The following is a 15,849-nucleotide window of genomic DNA, read 5'->3' as shown; positions in this document are numbered from 1 at the left end:
CACTTTCCCTTTGCCCTGACAAATGTATGATGCATTTATCCATGTTTATTAATATGCACCATTACCAGCTAGTTCAGGGGTCTTCAAACTTGGCACTTGTGGACTTCAACTCCCAGAATTCCTCAGCCCTTGTGGCTGGTTGAGGAATTCTGGGAGTTGGAAGTCTACAGGTCTTAAAGTTGCTAAGTTTGTCGACTCCTGAGCTAGCTGGTTGACCCTTCTGAGCTCTTCCACGGTGTAGTAAGAATGCACCCCCCAATCCCTTCCTTGTACCCTTAAAGACACAGGAATCAAGTGCAAAGCAAGAAAATAAAGAAACACAAACTTTGGTTTATTTTCCTCTTTAAGCTGTCTCAGGCATGTCACATGTCACAATGTTGCAATTCTAGACTGAAAAGCTCTGGCAATTGCGGAAAGCTTTACCTTTAAACTAAGCCAGTTTACCTTAAAAAAAAAAAAACCTTCTAAAAGCCACAGACAGACTCAATTAAAAGTGGTAAAACCAATTACATTTGTTTAAAGGGATTAAACCTTTCCTGTTGTCTTTTTTCTCCTTCCCCCACCCAAACCACGTTCTTTTATAGCCTCTCCTCTCTTCCCCCCTCTTTTTCTTCAGTTCACCTCCAGTTCTCAGCTGCTTCTGGAAGTGCCAATCAGCTGCTTCTGGAGCCAATCAGCTGGAGCTGCCTCTCCCTCAGGCTTGGCTCACTTTGGTTCATTTCCCTCCCCTGCTACACTTGGCGTACCACCTACCATGTGGCCAAGTACCAGAAGTGGAACACGTACCACCCGTTGAAAAGCCCTTGTCTAAAGCAACACTCAAAAAGTCCAGTTGGAATGAGAACTGAATTTCCTCCCAAGGATCTCAGTGCATTTGTCCAGAGCAGTGGTGGCGAACCTATAGCATGCGTGCCAGAGAGGGACACTCAGAGCCACAGACCCACCTCCTCCCATGGTCCCCTCCTCATCCACAGCCCCCCAGAGGAGAGTCACCCCACAGCGCGGGCTGCGCGGAGCAGCACAGTCAAGGACATGACAGCCAGGCAGCAGGGACAAGACTCTGCCCTCGCGCCATTGCACACAGATTATGCTGCGGGGTGCAGGCAGAGGGCATGGCCACATGGCACTGCTGGGCTGCCTTGGCGAACTGCTGCGGCAGGTTGTGGAGGCGGGGGGTGGCCCTGCGGGCGGGGGGAAGGTTTTGGGGCACTCAGTCTCTAAAAGGTTTGCCATCACTGGTCCAGAACATTATGCATAGAATATCTTACGGATATTAATGATCTCACAAATGAAGGCGAAGATATGTGTCCCAGGATAAAAGTTGCAGGATCCAATCTGGGTCAATCACCAGGACCAGACCCAGATTGGATCCTGCAATAACTAATGATCTCTTTGAAAGCTAAACTTGGAAGTTCTTGAAAGAAGCTGCCTTGGGGAGAGGATCAACTTTAATGATATGCTCAAGTCCAGCCTGACTCCTGCTGACCACACAGATGTGTCTCTGCAGTTTTCTTGGCAACAATGCAGAAGAACCTGGCCTGGGCCTTTGGTGGGAGATTTGTAGTCCAATTCACTACCTCGGGATCCCTAGGTGGTCTCCTATCCAACTAACCAGGCCAACCCCTGCTTTCTGAACCTACAGAGCAGATGCTGCCTCCTGCTGGGTGAGAAAGTCCAGGAAGAAAAAGGAGGGGAGGGAGGAAAAAAGTTTTTTTTTTATAGTGTATCTCATGTTGTTTCAAGCACTTTCTGAAAGCAACCGAACTGTAGAAAATAATTGTTTGCTTCTTGAAGACGAGCCTCCAGTTTCAGCCAAGTCTTATCTGCAATTTTCAGCTTGTAACTTTGTGCAAATTACTGGTTTCTGTTCCCAATGGTTTAAAGTGGCAATAAATTACTTTTAAAAGAGAAAAGACATCCGATTTGAAATCTGGAACGCCTTCCCCTCCTTATGGAGATTCCCAACACAATTAAATCCCCAGGTAACTGCCCCCCAAAGTGCTATTTTTGGAAAAACAGCATTTCTGAGGACACGTAACTTAAAGGGATGGAAATAATACAGAAGAAAACATTTTCAAATCTGTATGTTTACCAACCTGCACGTACAACCCCACATTTGCCTGGTAGAGGATGAAGGAGACCAGGTTTCCTTTGGTCATGAGGCCGTTGCAGATCTGCTGGTAGCCACAGTAAAGCAGGATCAGCTTCAGGCCCAACTGGAGGACCTGGAGTGGGAGAAACGGTAGCGCAGCCATGAATGGAAAAGATATTCAAATGCCATGATGCATTTAAACCCACAAAGATTGTGAAGGCGTAGTTGTTCTGATCCAAACAAGATATCTGCTTTAATCCTGTTCTTCTCAGGCAGATAAACTCCAAAGAATGGGATAATATTCAGATTATTTATTCGTCAGGAATCTCAATCAATAACTTATAGTCAAGAAGAGTTCTTCTGATGAACATATCATAACCTTCTCCATTCTTTCGGGTAAAAAATTAATGGTAGACTCACCCCGTGGCTCTTTTGGGACACATCACCTCGTGTCTGTCTTCACAATGGCTTCTACATACACAAAGCCAGGAAGTACTGCAATAAACTTTGAAACTCCTCCCACATAGCATTAACTAACAGCTAAACTACATTACCCATAAGCCATCACTTAAGGAGACAACGCCTAACCCTTTAAATGCCAAACATTCTAACATAATTCTCAAGTATATACTCTGGCCAGATGATTACATAACTGGTCCAGCACAGTAGTATTCCCTGTGATACTCTATGGAAGCGAAAGTTGGACTTTGAAGAGGAAGAATAGGAAAAGTATTGACAGTTTTTAACTGTGGAGTCACAGAAGACTCCTGAGAATATCACAGACAGTCAAGAAAACAAACCGATGGGTCATTGAATAAATGAAACCAGTGTTCTCACTCAAGGCACAAATGACAGACTCAAATTATCCTACTTCAGACACATTATGTGGGCACCCTGCTTCCTGAGAAAGGCTCCAATGCCAGGAAAGGTGGAAGAGGATGACCAGCAGCAAGGTAAATGGATTCAGTTGCAGAATAGTGAGTAGAATAGAATAGTGAATAGAACAGAGAATAGAGAATAGAGAATAGAATAGAATTAGAATAGGAATAGACTAGGAAAAGAATTACAATAGAAATAGAAAAGGATAGAAATAGAATAGAAATAGAAAAAAAGAATAGAAATAGAATAGAATAGAATTAGAATACAAATAGAAAAGAATAGAAATATAAATAGAATAGAAATAGGAATACAACAGAATAGGAATAGGAACACAACAGAATAGGAATAGGAATAGAAATAGGAATAGAATAGAACAGAATAGAACAGAACAGAATAGGTACCATTTCAGACAAATGGTGATGAATGCACCATTAGGAGACTTGAAAAAACAGGCTAGAGATAGATCACCCTGGAAAAACTTTATGTGGTTGCTAGGATTCAAAAAAACCTTGGCGACATTACGACTTGACTGCAACTCCCAGAATTCTTCAGCCAACCATGCAGTCCACAAGTCTTAAAGTTGCCAGGGTTGAAGATCCCTGAGTCCTAGCAGACTTACCCGTACAGTGAATAAGTAAACGATCCTTTCCAAGTCCCTTTGGTTCCTCAGCCGGCAGGTGTCTTCCAAGGACGCCTCGTAGCGCTGCGACTCCTTCTCCTCAGTGGCAAAGCTGCGCACCGTCTGCACGGAGGAGATTACCTCGCGCACCACCTCCTCTGAGCGGGCCACCGAGTCCTGGATCGCCTTCAGTAATGCCTGGGTGGATCATGAAGGAAGTGGCAAAGTGAGCCTCCTGAAAGCAACCTTGGATCAGGCATCTTGCTGGTGGTGGTGATACCCAAACCCAAATCCAGGGGCCTCATTTGGAGGGGAGAGACTCCAAAACTGCTTCGCTCCCCTTCCCTCTATTTTATTTCAATTATTTCTCACTTGCAGGCGACCGGATGCAAGCCAGAATGTCAAGGTTCCGACTGACGAACCCAACTAAGTACGCACCGACGAGACAATCCAATCTCTTAATGCAAAATTTTATTGCGTACATCATTTTGGCACGAATGAAAACAAAAATCAGCTCTGGTTACTTCCTATGCAAACCATGATAATTAAAATATAGAATTCTGCCTCCCCCTATTAGTGCAGGTCACACTGTCCAAGCAGTTGTCAAAATATTGTTATGAGAAAGTGTCTCTGTGGGTTGGCCAACACCTGCTGAAACGTCCTTGGTTCACACGGCTTGACTTCTTGTCTGGAGCCTGCATTCCATACCCCTCTCTCCTTTCCCCTAGTGCAGGGGTCGGCAACCTTAAAAACACAAAGAGCCACTTGGACCCATTTCCCAGAGAAAACACTGGGAGCCGCAAAACTTGTGTGCATTCGTGCACATGCAAGGGGGGGGAGCTTGATTGAAGAGTTTAATTAAAAAGAAATAGAGGTTGCTGTGCATGAGTTCTATCTTCCTCTCTCTTTCTCTCCGTCTTTGTCTCTCTCCCTCTCCCCCCTCTCTCCCTGTCTCCAATCTTCTGCTCACCTAGCAAGTTGGCTTCACACTGTGCTCCGACAAGCTGACACACATTTTTATTGGGCTGGCTCTCTCCTTCCCTTGGTCTGCCAGTCTCTTCCCCCACTCAGTGTGTGTGTGTGTGTGTGTGTGTGTGTGAGAGAGAGAGAGAGAGAGAGAGAGAGAGAGAGAGCGAGCTGCTGCTTTCTGCTGAGATGCAGCAAAGGCAGGAGCCCCACCCAATAAGCTTGTCAGCATGTCCGAGAACAGCGTGAGGCCACTCTCTTTTTTACACACATACATACATAAAGAGAGAGAGAGAGAGAGAGAGAGAGAGAGAGAGAGAGAGAGAGAGAGAGAGAGAGAAGCGCAAGTGCCTCTCTCTCTGCAAATGGCAGAGGAGGATGGGAGCCGGATGGGAGCCGCAGGAGGCTCAAAGAGCCACATGTGGCTCTGGAGCCGTGGACTGCTGATCCGTGCCCTAGCGCGTTGGCAAGCTGAGAAGCAGTAATGGTAGCAATATCACACACACGCTTCAAGCTTGACAGAGAAGGAGGTATACCCTCCTATTATTATTTCTGGGGAGGGGGGCTTCATTTACTCAAATTAAAAGTTGGGTTGTCTCTGGAGATTCTCAATCATCCAGATCACGGCTGTCTCAAAGGTGCTTTTTTCCAATAGGCAACTGGGGTTTCTTGTGTTTTTTTTTTTCCTTTGAAAATATTTCATTTCTCATCCAAGGAGCTTCTTCAGTTCTGACTGGTAGGTCATTCCCCAGCAGTCAATTAGAACTGAAGAAACTTGTTCTGGACCAGTTATGTAATCATTTGATCACAGTATATACTTGAGAATTGTGTTATTGTGTTTAGTATTTATAAGATTAATGATATATTATTGAATGAACTGTATGTTAGAATGTTTGGCATTTATAGGGTTAAACGCTGTTTCCTTAAGAGATGGCTTATAGGTAATGTAGTCTTAGCTGTTAGTTAATGCTATGTGGGAGGAGTTGCAAAGTTTTACGACTGTACTTCCTGGCTTTGTGCCTAGTTTTCGCTCATTCTCTTCCATGGCTTCCAGATGCATGTGTTGGAAGCTTTGTTCTGCAAACATGTGATTGTATACAGGTTGACAAAGAACCATTAACCTTTTACCTAATGAAATGGATTCAGATTGCCACAGTATTCCGGACGCATCTCAGCTGTAACTGTGAATTATTGATTGAGAATACCTGTGAATAAAGTAATCTTCTAATCTATTCATTTAAGTGAATACTGCCTGTCTAAAGTGGAGAGGGAAGCATTCGATCTGCATGGGCAGGATAAAACTCCTTGGATGAGAAGTGAAACATTTTCAAAAGGAAAAAAAAAGTCCAATCGCCTTTTGGAAAAACCATCTCTGAGATAAGAGTTGGATTGCATCAAGAGTCCAAGAAATTCAGCATCATCCATTTTTTCCATGTTGTTTCCTTTCAGAAAAGGAATTTTATTACAATGTATTAGTTATATATCATTTATTGCCTTTACAAATAAAAAAAAATTAGTCCTGCTCATTTTACAGCCCTGTTATTTCTAACAAACATTGTTCTACATCTTATTTCTGGATCCCTATAATACCACTTTACAATGCCTTGGTAAGGCTACACTTGGAATACTGCATCCAGTTTTGGTCACCATGATGTAAAAAAGATGTTGAAAGTCTAGAAAGAATACAGAGAAGAGCAACAAAGATAATTAGAGGTCTGGAGGCTAAAACATGTAAGGAATGGTTGCTGGAATTGAGTATGTCTACTTTAATGAAGAGAAAGACGAGGAGGGACATGATAGCAGTCTTCCAGTATCTCAGGGGTTGCCCCAAAAAAGAAGGAGTCAAGCTATTCTCCAGAGTGCCTGAAGGCAGGACAAGAAGCAACAGATGGAAACTAATCAAGGAGAGAAGCAACCTAGAACTAAGGAGAAACTTCCAATTAATCAGTGAAACAACCTGCTTCCAGAAGTGGTGAATGCTCCAACACTGGAAGTTTTTAAGTTTTTAAGAAGAGACTGGACAGCCATTTGTCTGAAATGGTATAGAGTTTCCTGCCTGAACAGGAGGTTGGGCTAGATGACCTCCAAGGTCCCTTCCAATTTTATTACTATTATTATTGTTGTTGTTTTGTTGTTGTTATATCATCATCGTCATTTATTTAAGCAACTCTTGTCTCTTTCTCAGAACTATTTCTGTAGTCCTATTGTAGGTAAGCCCTCAACTTAACACCAGTCAGTTAATGATTGGTCAAAGTCACGGTAGCTTTGGAAACGGTGCTTTCTGCCTTTAAAGCAGGGATCTCCAACCTTGGCAACCATGGCTGGCTGAGGAATTTTGGGAGTTGAAGTCCACAAGTCAAGTTGCCAAGGTTGGAAACCCCTGCTTTAAAGAATTTCTGGCTGTCATAAAACATTGCTCCCCACCTGTGATCACATGACTACATTTACAACTGGTTGTCAAACTCCCCATGATCATGTGATCACCATTTGAGAACTTCTCTGCCAGCTTGGGCAGAAAACTGCAAAAATGGGGAACCGGTAAGAAAGGTTGCAATTTCCCCTCCACACCTGGAGGGCAGCTGAAATTCTTCCGTGGGCCGCAGGAGCATATGAGAATGAAAGGGCTGCCTGCCAGGAAGATTTCAACTCCGCACAAAAATCTGCACACATTTCAGCTGCAGTTTGCAGCATTTTTGCTGCGTCCTCTTAATGACCTGGGAAATCACTTAATGACCACAACCGGGAATCCCAGGATTGCAGACATAATCGAAACAATCATGTGGGCATCTTGCTTAATGACCATTTTACTCAATGACCAAGATTCTGGTCCCAACTGTGATCACAAGTTGAGGATAAATGTGTAGGATTTCCCTCTGCTTTTTCTCTATATTTTTGTCTCGGCCTTCTTTCTTCTTTGTCTTTCCCCAACTCCTTCTCTATCTGTCCTTGTAGGTGCCAGCAGGTGGCGCTCTCATCCTCTTTTCACCTGAAGACATGGCCAGGGACACACAAACACACACAATCCCTGCTTTCAGCCCAGGAAAAGAGGAAACCAGGCCACACAACCAACAATCAATCCTTCTGTATAAGCCACAGAGACAAAGGAGTGGATTTTGATCACACGGCTGCCATCTTGCCTTTTCTGACCTTCTGGAAACAGCACTGTGTTCTGCGCTGCTCAGCTCCCTTGAAGTTTTTTTCTTCCCCTCTCTGGCTTGTTTTTCCTTTCTCTGAGCTGGCCCATTCCCTCCCTCACCCAAGCTGGGATTCCTTCCCCACATGCAATTGGTCTCAGAAACCCAGAAGTGACCACCATTCCCTCTAGGCCAGGGGTAGGCAACCTTGGCTCTTTTATTACTCATGGACTTCAACTCCCAGAATTCCTGAGCCAGCATGGCTCAGCTTGGAAACCTCTCTTTCTCCTCAGCATGGCTGGCTCAGGAATTCTGGGAGTTGAAGTCCACGAGTCATAAAAGAGCCAAGTTGCCTACCCCTGCTCTAGGCCGCCATCTGCCTCCCTGATCCATACCTGATGACGGACATTATAGAACTTCTGGACGGCCATCATGAGTGGGGTCTCGATCAGCATTAGCAGTGTCAGGCGCCAGGACAGGCGAATCATGAATATGTAGAGCCCAATGGACTTAATCAGGGATCGCAGGAAGACATTGGTGTTGAGTGGCACCGAGCGGCTCATCATAGTTGTGTCTTTGGAAAGGCGGGACGCCAGCGCTCCTGTGGGCAAAGAGATTATTATTTAACAAATGCCACACTGGCAACACAGGGAGGGAGATTATAGGGAACAATCCCCACAGGAAGGAGAGGGCAAAGTCACTGATGTGGCATCGGACGATATAGTATCCTCTTTGTAACAAGTCACCATTTCCACCTAAGTCCAGGCTATGCCCCTAGGATTTCAGGGTAGCCTCCTATTCAAGGAACGTATCAGAATAACTGTCTATGAAGATTCTCAGTTATCCAGAACATAGTTGTATCAAAAGTGGTTTTTATTTTGAAAAGGCAACTGGACTGGTTTTTGAGGTAAAACAAGGCATACAAAAACAGATCTGTACATTGGGGAAACAAAACCACCACTTCATAAACCTATGGCATAACACTGGACTGGATTCAGGACCCATCTGCATTTGAAATATAAGGGTCATTCTTTTGAAGACAACGAAGTCCACAACTTGGATAGAGCAGAGGTCCCCAAACTTTTGGGCACCACCAGGGACCGGTTCCGTGGAGAAAGGTTTTTCTACGGACCAGAGAACATGTAGTTTTGTGTGTTGCCTGCATCCCACAGATGGGGCTTTGCTTGTTTGTGTGGACCAGTTGCTGGCATGCTGCGGCCTGGTAATGGTCCACGGACCAGAGGTTGGGGACCCCTGATGTGGAAGACCATTGGTTTGAAAGGAGGGTAAATTTTGGAAATGGAAGACAAACAAGTTAAAAAAACAATGATGAGTGAAAAATTTTGGATATAATATAGAATTAGAAAGATGGCTATTCTGACTCTGATATAAAACGCCTATCAAGTCAGACAGATAACTCAAAAGAAACGATCTTATAATAAACAAAAATATATTTTAATGAGGATTACTTGCATTCACGCTGTGGTTGATACTCCTGGAAAATACATCTTTTGTCCATTTCTTCAGACTATATCTTTAGGTAAAAGTATGATGCTCTTCCATACCATCTTCATAATGGCTCAGGCTTATTGTGTGACTTTCCATGGCCCTTGCTTCTTACAGACAAAGACCTTCCCATGTGGCTTGTGTCCAGGAAGTCTCTAATGACCTTTTTAGACTCCTCCCACTGACCTATCAACATACCTAGCATTTAACCCAATAACTGCCAGATATTCTAACATGCTGATACCTGCTCTCTAGTTAGGGTTACATATGTTTCAGAATAATGGCAAAACTTATGGGAAAGAAATTATAAACTGACAATGTCAACTTCCTATAAAGAAAATTTATATAAAATGTTTTATAGATGGCACTTGCCACCAGCAAGATTAGTGAAAATGTTTAAAAATATGCCAGACAGATGTTGGAAATGTAAACACAAGTCAGGCACGTATTATCATGTTTGGTGGACATGTGATAAGCAAAGAACTATTGGGAAAAGATACATACTTGGTTAGAAAAGATGTTAGGAGAATATGTGGATTTTAAACCTGAACGTTTAAAATTAGGTATAATGCCAGAAAAGATCAATAAACAAAGCTTAGATTTGAGTTTGCACGTTACAACAGTGGCCAGAATTACATTTGCGCAATACTGGAAGAATGAAGGAATACCATCAGAAGAAGAAATAATTAAAAAAAAACTAGAATGCACACAGATGGACAGATTAACTATGAGACTGAAAGAAAAGGAAGAAACGGACTATTATCAAACCTGGAATTTATTTTACTATTGGCTAGAGGAAAGAATAAAGGATTAGGAATTAAATATGTATTAGCATATGTAAACCCAGACAGCACGGTGGTTGAAAAATTATTATTGTTTGTATGGAAAAAGTTAATAAGATTGTAACAAAAAAAGAGGCCATTTATGTAAACATTATAGCCCTCCCTCAACAGAGGAGGAGGGATAAGACACCATTTATCCCCAATTTACAATGCAATCCTTTTGACTGTTCCAAGGAGATTCCACTTCCCTGTTTCAGGTGACCCTGAGGTCATAGATCAGTGATGGCGAACCTTTTAGAGACTGAGTGCCCAAATTGCAACCCAAAACCCATTTATGTATCGTCGAGTGCCAGGTGGGCGTGGCCCCTTGGGTGAGTGTGGCCCATTGGGTGGACATGGCTGCGATGGTAACGGCAGACTGGGTGGAACTAAAAAGTTCAATCAATCAATTCCAACTTTGCAAGATGTTTTTTTTCCCCTGTGAGAAGTTGAAATTGACTGATCGAACCTTTTTTTTTTTTTTTGCACATGGCGATAGAGGCCTAAAGTGAAAAGATTTTATAAAACCCAGCTGAAGGCCTAGGACTGAGGCGATGGTGCGTGTGCCCACAGAGAGGGCTCTGACTGCCGCCTCTGGCATCCATGCCATAGGTTCGCCACCACTGTCATAGATAAAACTCCAAATGACCACAATGGCTCTCAGAGAGTGTTATGACCAATTGACGGCAAAGAAAAAACACAATCTTTCCATTCCCCCACCATCACCATCCTCTCAGAATTTATCATTTCTGCCCCCCCATTAATCTCAACTGTCAATCACTGTCCTTCCATCTCCCACAACATTCCATACATCTGATGAAGCTTCCAGGATAGGAAGTGAAACGTCTTGTTTTTCCTCAAAAAATCCCCCCCCCCAAACCCAGTCCAGTTGCCTTTTCAAAATAATAACAGAAAGCAGAGTTGGAAGGGGTCTTGGAGGTCTTCTAGTCCAACGCCCTGCTCAGGCAGAAAACCCTATACCAGGGGTAGGCAACCTTGGCTCTTTTATGACTCGTGGACTTCAAGTCCCAGAATTCCTGAGCCAGCATGGCTCAGCTTGGACACCTCTCCCTTTCCCCTCAGCATGGCTGGCTCAGGAATTCTGGGAGTTGAAGTCCACCAGTCATAAAAGAGCCAAGGTTGCCTACCCCTGCCCTAGACCATTTCAGACAAATCCATTTCAGTCCAATCTCTTCTTAAAAACCTCCAGTGTTGGAGCACTCACAACCTCCAGAGGCAAGTTGTCCCACTGACAACCGAGGTTCGTTTTTTTGTTGTTGTTGTTTTACATCAGCCAAAGGTTGCATTCTCTTGGGCAGGTTAAAAACTCCTTCCCGGCCAACTTCTGCGGATCTTTAAAAAAAACCGATTAAGCCTAAATCTGATTAGTACTTGAATGGGAAACCACTAGGAGAGCAGACTGGATTGAAAAGGTAGGGGGAAAAAGAATATCCCAGAAGAAAGTCAAATCAAAACAAGTCTTTAGGGCCGGAAAGGAAAAAACACGGTTGTAACCATGTTGTCCCCGGGAGCAGAGTTTATTTATTTATTTATTTATTTATTTATTTATGATACTTATATACCACTTTAAGTGCAAGCACTCTCTAAGCCAGTGGTTCTCAACCTGTGGGTCGGGACCCCATTTGGGATCGAACGACCATTTCACGGGGGTTGCCAAACAAGGCTGTCCACCATTTTCCCCCCTTTTCTTTGGCCACGCCCCTGGCACCCAGTGATGTATAAGTGGTTGGGGGTCACCACAACATGGGGAACTGTATTATGGGGTCGCAGTATTAGAAAGGTTGAGAACCACTGCTCTAAGCGGTGTATACCAGTAAGCAATGTATATATATATTTACATTGCCCCCAACAATCTGGGTCCTCATTTTACCTACCCCGGAAGGATGGAAGGCTGAGTCAGCCTTGAGCCGGTGAGATTTGAACCGCTGACCTGCTGAACACAGTCACCTAAAGTGACCTGCAGTACTGCACTCTAACTGCTGTGGCATTAGTTTTGCTTGAAAAGCTAAGATGAGAACTGACCAATACATGGATGGGAGGCCACCAGGAAATCCTGTGTGTGTGTGTGTGTGTGTGTGTGTGTGAGAGAGAGAGAGAGAGAGAGAGAGAGAGAGAGGAAAAGAGAGGGAGAGGGAGGGAGAGGGAGAGAGAGAGAGAAAGAGAGAGAGATAGAGGAGAGGGAGAGAGAACAGAAATTGGCACTGGTGAAGAATTTCCATCTTTTCCCTCCAAAATATTAAATGAATGGTCAGCCTAAGTCATCAGTCAAGCTTCATTTAAGAGACTCTTTTCCTTTAGACAGTTCCAGAAACAGCAGCTGCCTGTTTGGGCCCTCACCTGTTTTCACCTCCTGGAAGAAGGCCAGGTCTTGCCTCACCAGAGAAGAGAAGAGTAAGTTGCGAGTCCGGATAACCATCCGTGAGATCGTGAACATGAAGAGTCCCCCACGACAGCTGGCAAACACGGAGCTAGAAAAGAAAAACAGCAAGAGGGGTGGGTGGGTTGGTTCCTGCTTCATCAATGGAAACTGAGTCACAGATCCATATATGAGCACGTACCGGATTTGACCCGGGTACAAAGAGAACGAAATGTTCACACAAACAGATCTAACCCACCGTTTAAGAATAAGTTACTTCTGATGCTCTTCCCTCCATTTTGAAACGGCTTTCATTTTCAGGTTGAATTTAAATCAGAATTTAAATCAGTTAAATTATCCCTGATATCAGCCAAGAATGGATGTTCCTTTAGAAAGGTTTTTTTTGTTGTTGTTTTTTTTCAGTTTTGCATTCAAGTGAAAGCTAGGAATAGATCACAAGTTTTAATTGGCTAGACTTCTGCCAGGTTGCAAAACAAGCAGCTAAAAGAAAGCAAGGGCTAAGGTTTGCTTCAGGAGGATTCCAGAAAACAACCTCATTTTCAGATCTTTCTTGAAGTCTTAAAACATCAGGCGGGGACCGTAACGTTTAGGCCTCACTCTGCCTTTCACTGGCAGGCCAGGAGGGAAAAGGCACCTCCTCTGGAGTAAGCAGCTTTGGGATCCAAAATGATGAAGCCAAGATCAAAACCACATTTACAGCAGAGATCTGGCTGAGCTCACTTGATCTCAAAAAGAGAAGCAGCATCAAAGCTGGCTGGCATTGGGACAGGAGGCTACTAGGAAATCCCAGAGCAGAGGTTACACTAGGAAGTAAAACAAAAAACCATCCCCAAAGAAGGCAACAGTCAATAGCTTCCTTACAGCTGGCAAGGGGAAAAAAATGCCCCAGTATCTCCATGAAGGCAACTTCATCCAACGTGATCACCCCTTGTACTGCCTTGTGAACAAGATGCCGGGAGACAACAGAACCGTAATCCTGGGTGTGTATTTCAGGGCAGCTGCAGCAAAGATGCTGCTGGGGCCTGGAATAAGCTCACCTTGCAAATGAGATCAGGAAGAGTAGAGAGATGGCTGTGGAAAAGGCTTCTGCGTCGTATTTGGTGCCCAGGATGTCAATCAAACGCCCGATGTAATAGGGCAGGAATGTTTCACCTGCAAAGGGGGGGGGGGAAGAACAGAGGAGGTGATGTAGGACCTCTATCAGGAAAGGCAGCTTAATCCACACACACACACACACACACACACACACACACACACAGAGACAGACACACACAAACACATACAAACACTGCAAATTGTACGTCTTGTTCTGTGAAATGGAAGGAAACCATGAGCTTTTTGCTCCAGGGTTCCCGCCCCAACTATGGAAAGAACGGGGCAGCCCCTCAGGATGGGAGAAAAGATGCTCGAATTGGACACTGAATGGGCTGAATGGAGAGTTTGAAAAACAGGACACACCCTGGTGAAAGCGAGTTCAGAGCCAACGGCCAAAGCCTCCAGAACGCCACATTTTACATGGGCAGGAACTGCTCCGTGGCAGGAGGCAACCAAGAAGGGAATCAGAGGGGATTCAGGGAGAATGTCAAAAGGAGCAGCAGAATTTCAAAGACTGAGGTCAGGTCTATTAAAGACCTTTTGGTGACCTTTTGGTGCGACTGAGTTATTTTATTTTCTTTAGTGTAGGGCAGCGGTTCTCAACCTGTGGGTCAGGACCCCATTTGGGGTCGAACGACCATTTCACGGAGGTCGACAAACAACGCAGTCCGCCATTTTTTTCCCCCTTTTCCTTAGCTGTGCTACTCCCTTTTATTCTATTGGCTTTTGAAAGCCAATAGAATAGACTCTCTTGAATAGAGTCTAATTCTATTGGCTTTCAAAAGCCAATAGGAATTGTCCAGGCTGTCTCTGCCCTGCTGAGCCCGCCAAAAGTCCCATTCTGCAAACGGTGCTGCACCAGTTGAGTAGTCCTCGACTTATGACCGGTTGAGTAGTCCTCGACTTACGACCGGTTGGGGGTCGCGGCATTAAAAAGGTTGAGAACCACTGGTGTAGGGTGTGATTGCAGCCCTGGTGATTATTTGTGGTTCTCACAAGATTCGCGTTTCTCGCCATGCACGTTTGCATAACCCGAACTAGGCTGTTGTTTCTCTATGTCATATAATATATGTAGGTCTATGCATAATTCTGTATTTATTTATTTATAGCATATTTATGTAGTGTCTATCGGAGGTGGTGACTCTTTGAGAGCTGTACGCAATGCAATTTCATTTAATGTATGCCAATTAGTGTACATTCAAGGTGACAATAAAGTTATTATTCTATTCTCTTCACTTATCCTGTGACACAGAGAATGATTTAATCCACTACCAACTCACCAATCACCGCCAGGACGAGGAACAAGAAAGCGCCAGTGAGATACAGCTTGTCTGGACGGAAAAGATGGAGCATCTTCCAAAGGGTGGCCTTGTCTTCTTTCCGGGACTCCTTTGGGCTTCGCCCTTCTGCCAGGATCCCCCAGAGGAGCTGGGAGAAGCCCACTGCCCCGTAGATTGCCAGCCACCAAGACCACGCGGCCGAAGAGACCAGGAGGGGAGGGTCCCCAAGCCAGTGTCCCACCAACAGGTACAAAGGGGGCAGGATGCTGACTGCAGCCACCGTGGAGAAGGACACTGGCGAGGTCCGACCCATGGAGAGCAGACCCCTGACCCCTAAGAGAACCAGCAGTCGGAGAGCGGCCTCCAGCCAAGCCGCTGAGACCCCCAGGGGGACCAGGGAGGGGCTCCATCCATTCAGCAAGGAGAGCAGGATTCGGTCACAGAAAAGCAGGAGAATTGCCTGAAACGTGACAGGGACCAGCATCTTGCTGATGGGCTCTTGGGGGGGGGGGAGAGAGAGAGAGAGAGAGAGAGAGGGGGGGAGGGAGATATTACTGTTTATCGGAATCCAGGATAATGGATTTAAGAGGAGGATCACTGCAGAAGACCTTTGAGGGGGAAAGGGGGAAGGAGGAGAATACGAGAAGGGGGAGAAGGAGGGAGAGATGGAGAAGGACGGAAAGAAGAGGAGGAGGAGGAAAAGAAGAGAGGGAGGAGGAGACGGAGGGAGAGGTGGAGGAGGAGGGAAAGAAGAGGAGGAGAAGGGAATGAGAAGGAGAAAGAGAAAGGAGAAAGAATTCAGTTAATCTGTCTCCCAATACTGTACAACCCAAGATCTTACATATAATCAGCTGACTTCCCAGCAACAGATCCCTTGCCCTAAATATTTATTCTGAGTGCAGCAGGTCAGGTGGCAACTTTGAGAAAGATCAAATTCACAGTCATTTAGGTTTCTTTGGTTACGAGACACTTTTCCGCTCTGCCTCACGTTCTCCGTTCCCACAGGCACCCCAGCACTGCTCAGGAAGACTGAAATCAGAATAACAAGAGTTGGAAGGG

At 44.8% G+C, this 15,849-nt stretch overlaps 1 protein-coding gene across 2 annotated transcripts in view; it reads right to left on the bottom strand.

The window, feature by feature from the left end:
- TAP2 (transporter 2, ATP binding cassette subfamily B member) overlaps positions 1–15,849 on the bottom strand; it is a 44,483-nt gene that overhangs the window by 27,361 nt on the left and 1,273 nt on the right. For both annotated transcript variants that reach the window (XM_039364712.1, XM_039364711.1), the window contains exons 2-7: positions 14,791–15,398; positions 13,453–13,567; positions 12,376–12,506; positions 8,086–8,291; positions 3,591–3,788; positions 2,097–2,225 (exon numbers count right to left, since the gene is read on the bottom strand). In XM_039364712.1, the coding sequence (XP_039220646.1) occupies positions 2,097–2,225; positions 3,591–3,788; positions 8,086–8,291; positions 12,376–12,506; positions 13,453–13,567; positions 14,791–15,274 (1,263 nt within the window). In that variant the 5' untranslated portion in view covers positions 15,275–15,398. The remainder of the gene's footprint in view (positions 1–2,096; positions 2,226–3,590; positions 3,789–8,085; positions 8,292–12,375; positions 12,507–13,452; positions 13,568–14,790; positions 15,399–15,849) is intronic.

This window comes from Crotalus tigris, unplaced genomic scaffold, assembly GCF_016545835.1.
Source record: "Crotalus tigris isolate CLP2741 ecotype Arizona unplaced genomic scaffold, ASM1654583v1 scf7180000019840.826796, whole genome shotgun sequence".
NCBI classification, from domain to species: domain Eukaryota; kingdom Metazoa; phylum Chordata; class Lepidosauria; order Squamata; family Viperidae; genus Crotalus; species Crotalus tigris.
This window is presented reverse-complemented; position numbering and strand designations above follow the sequence as displayed.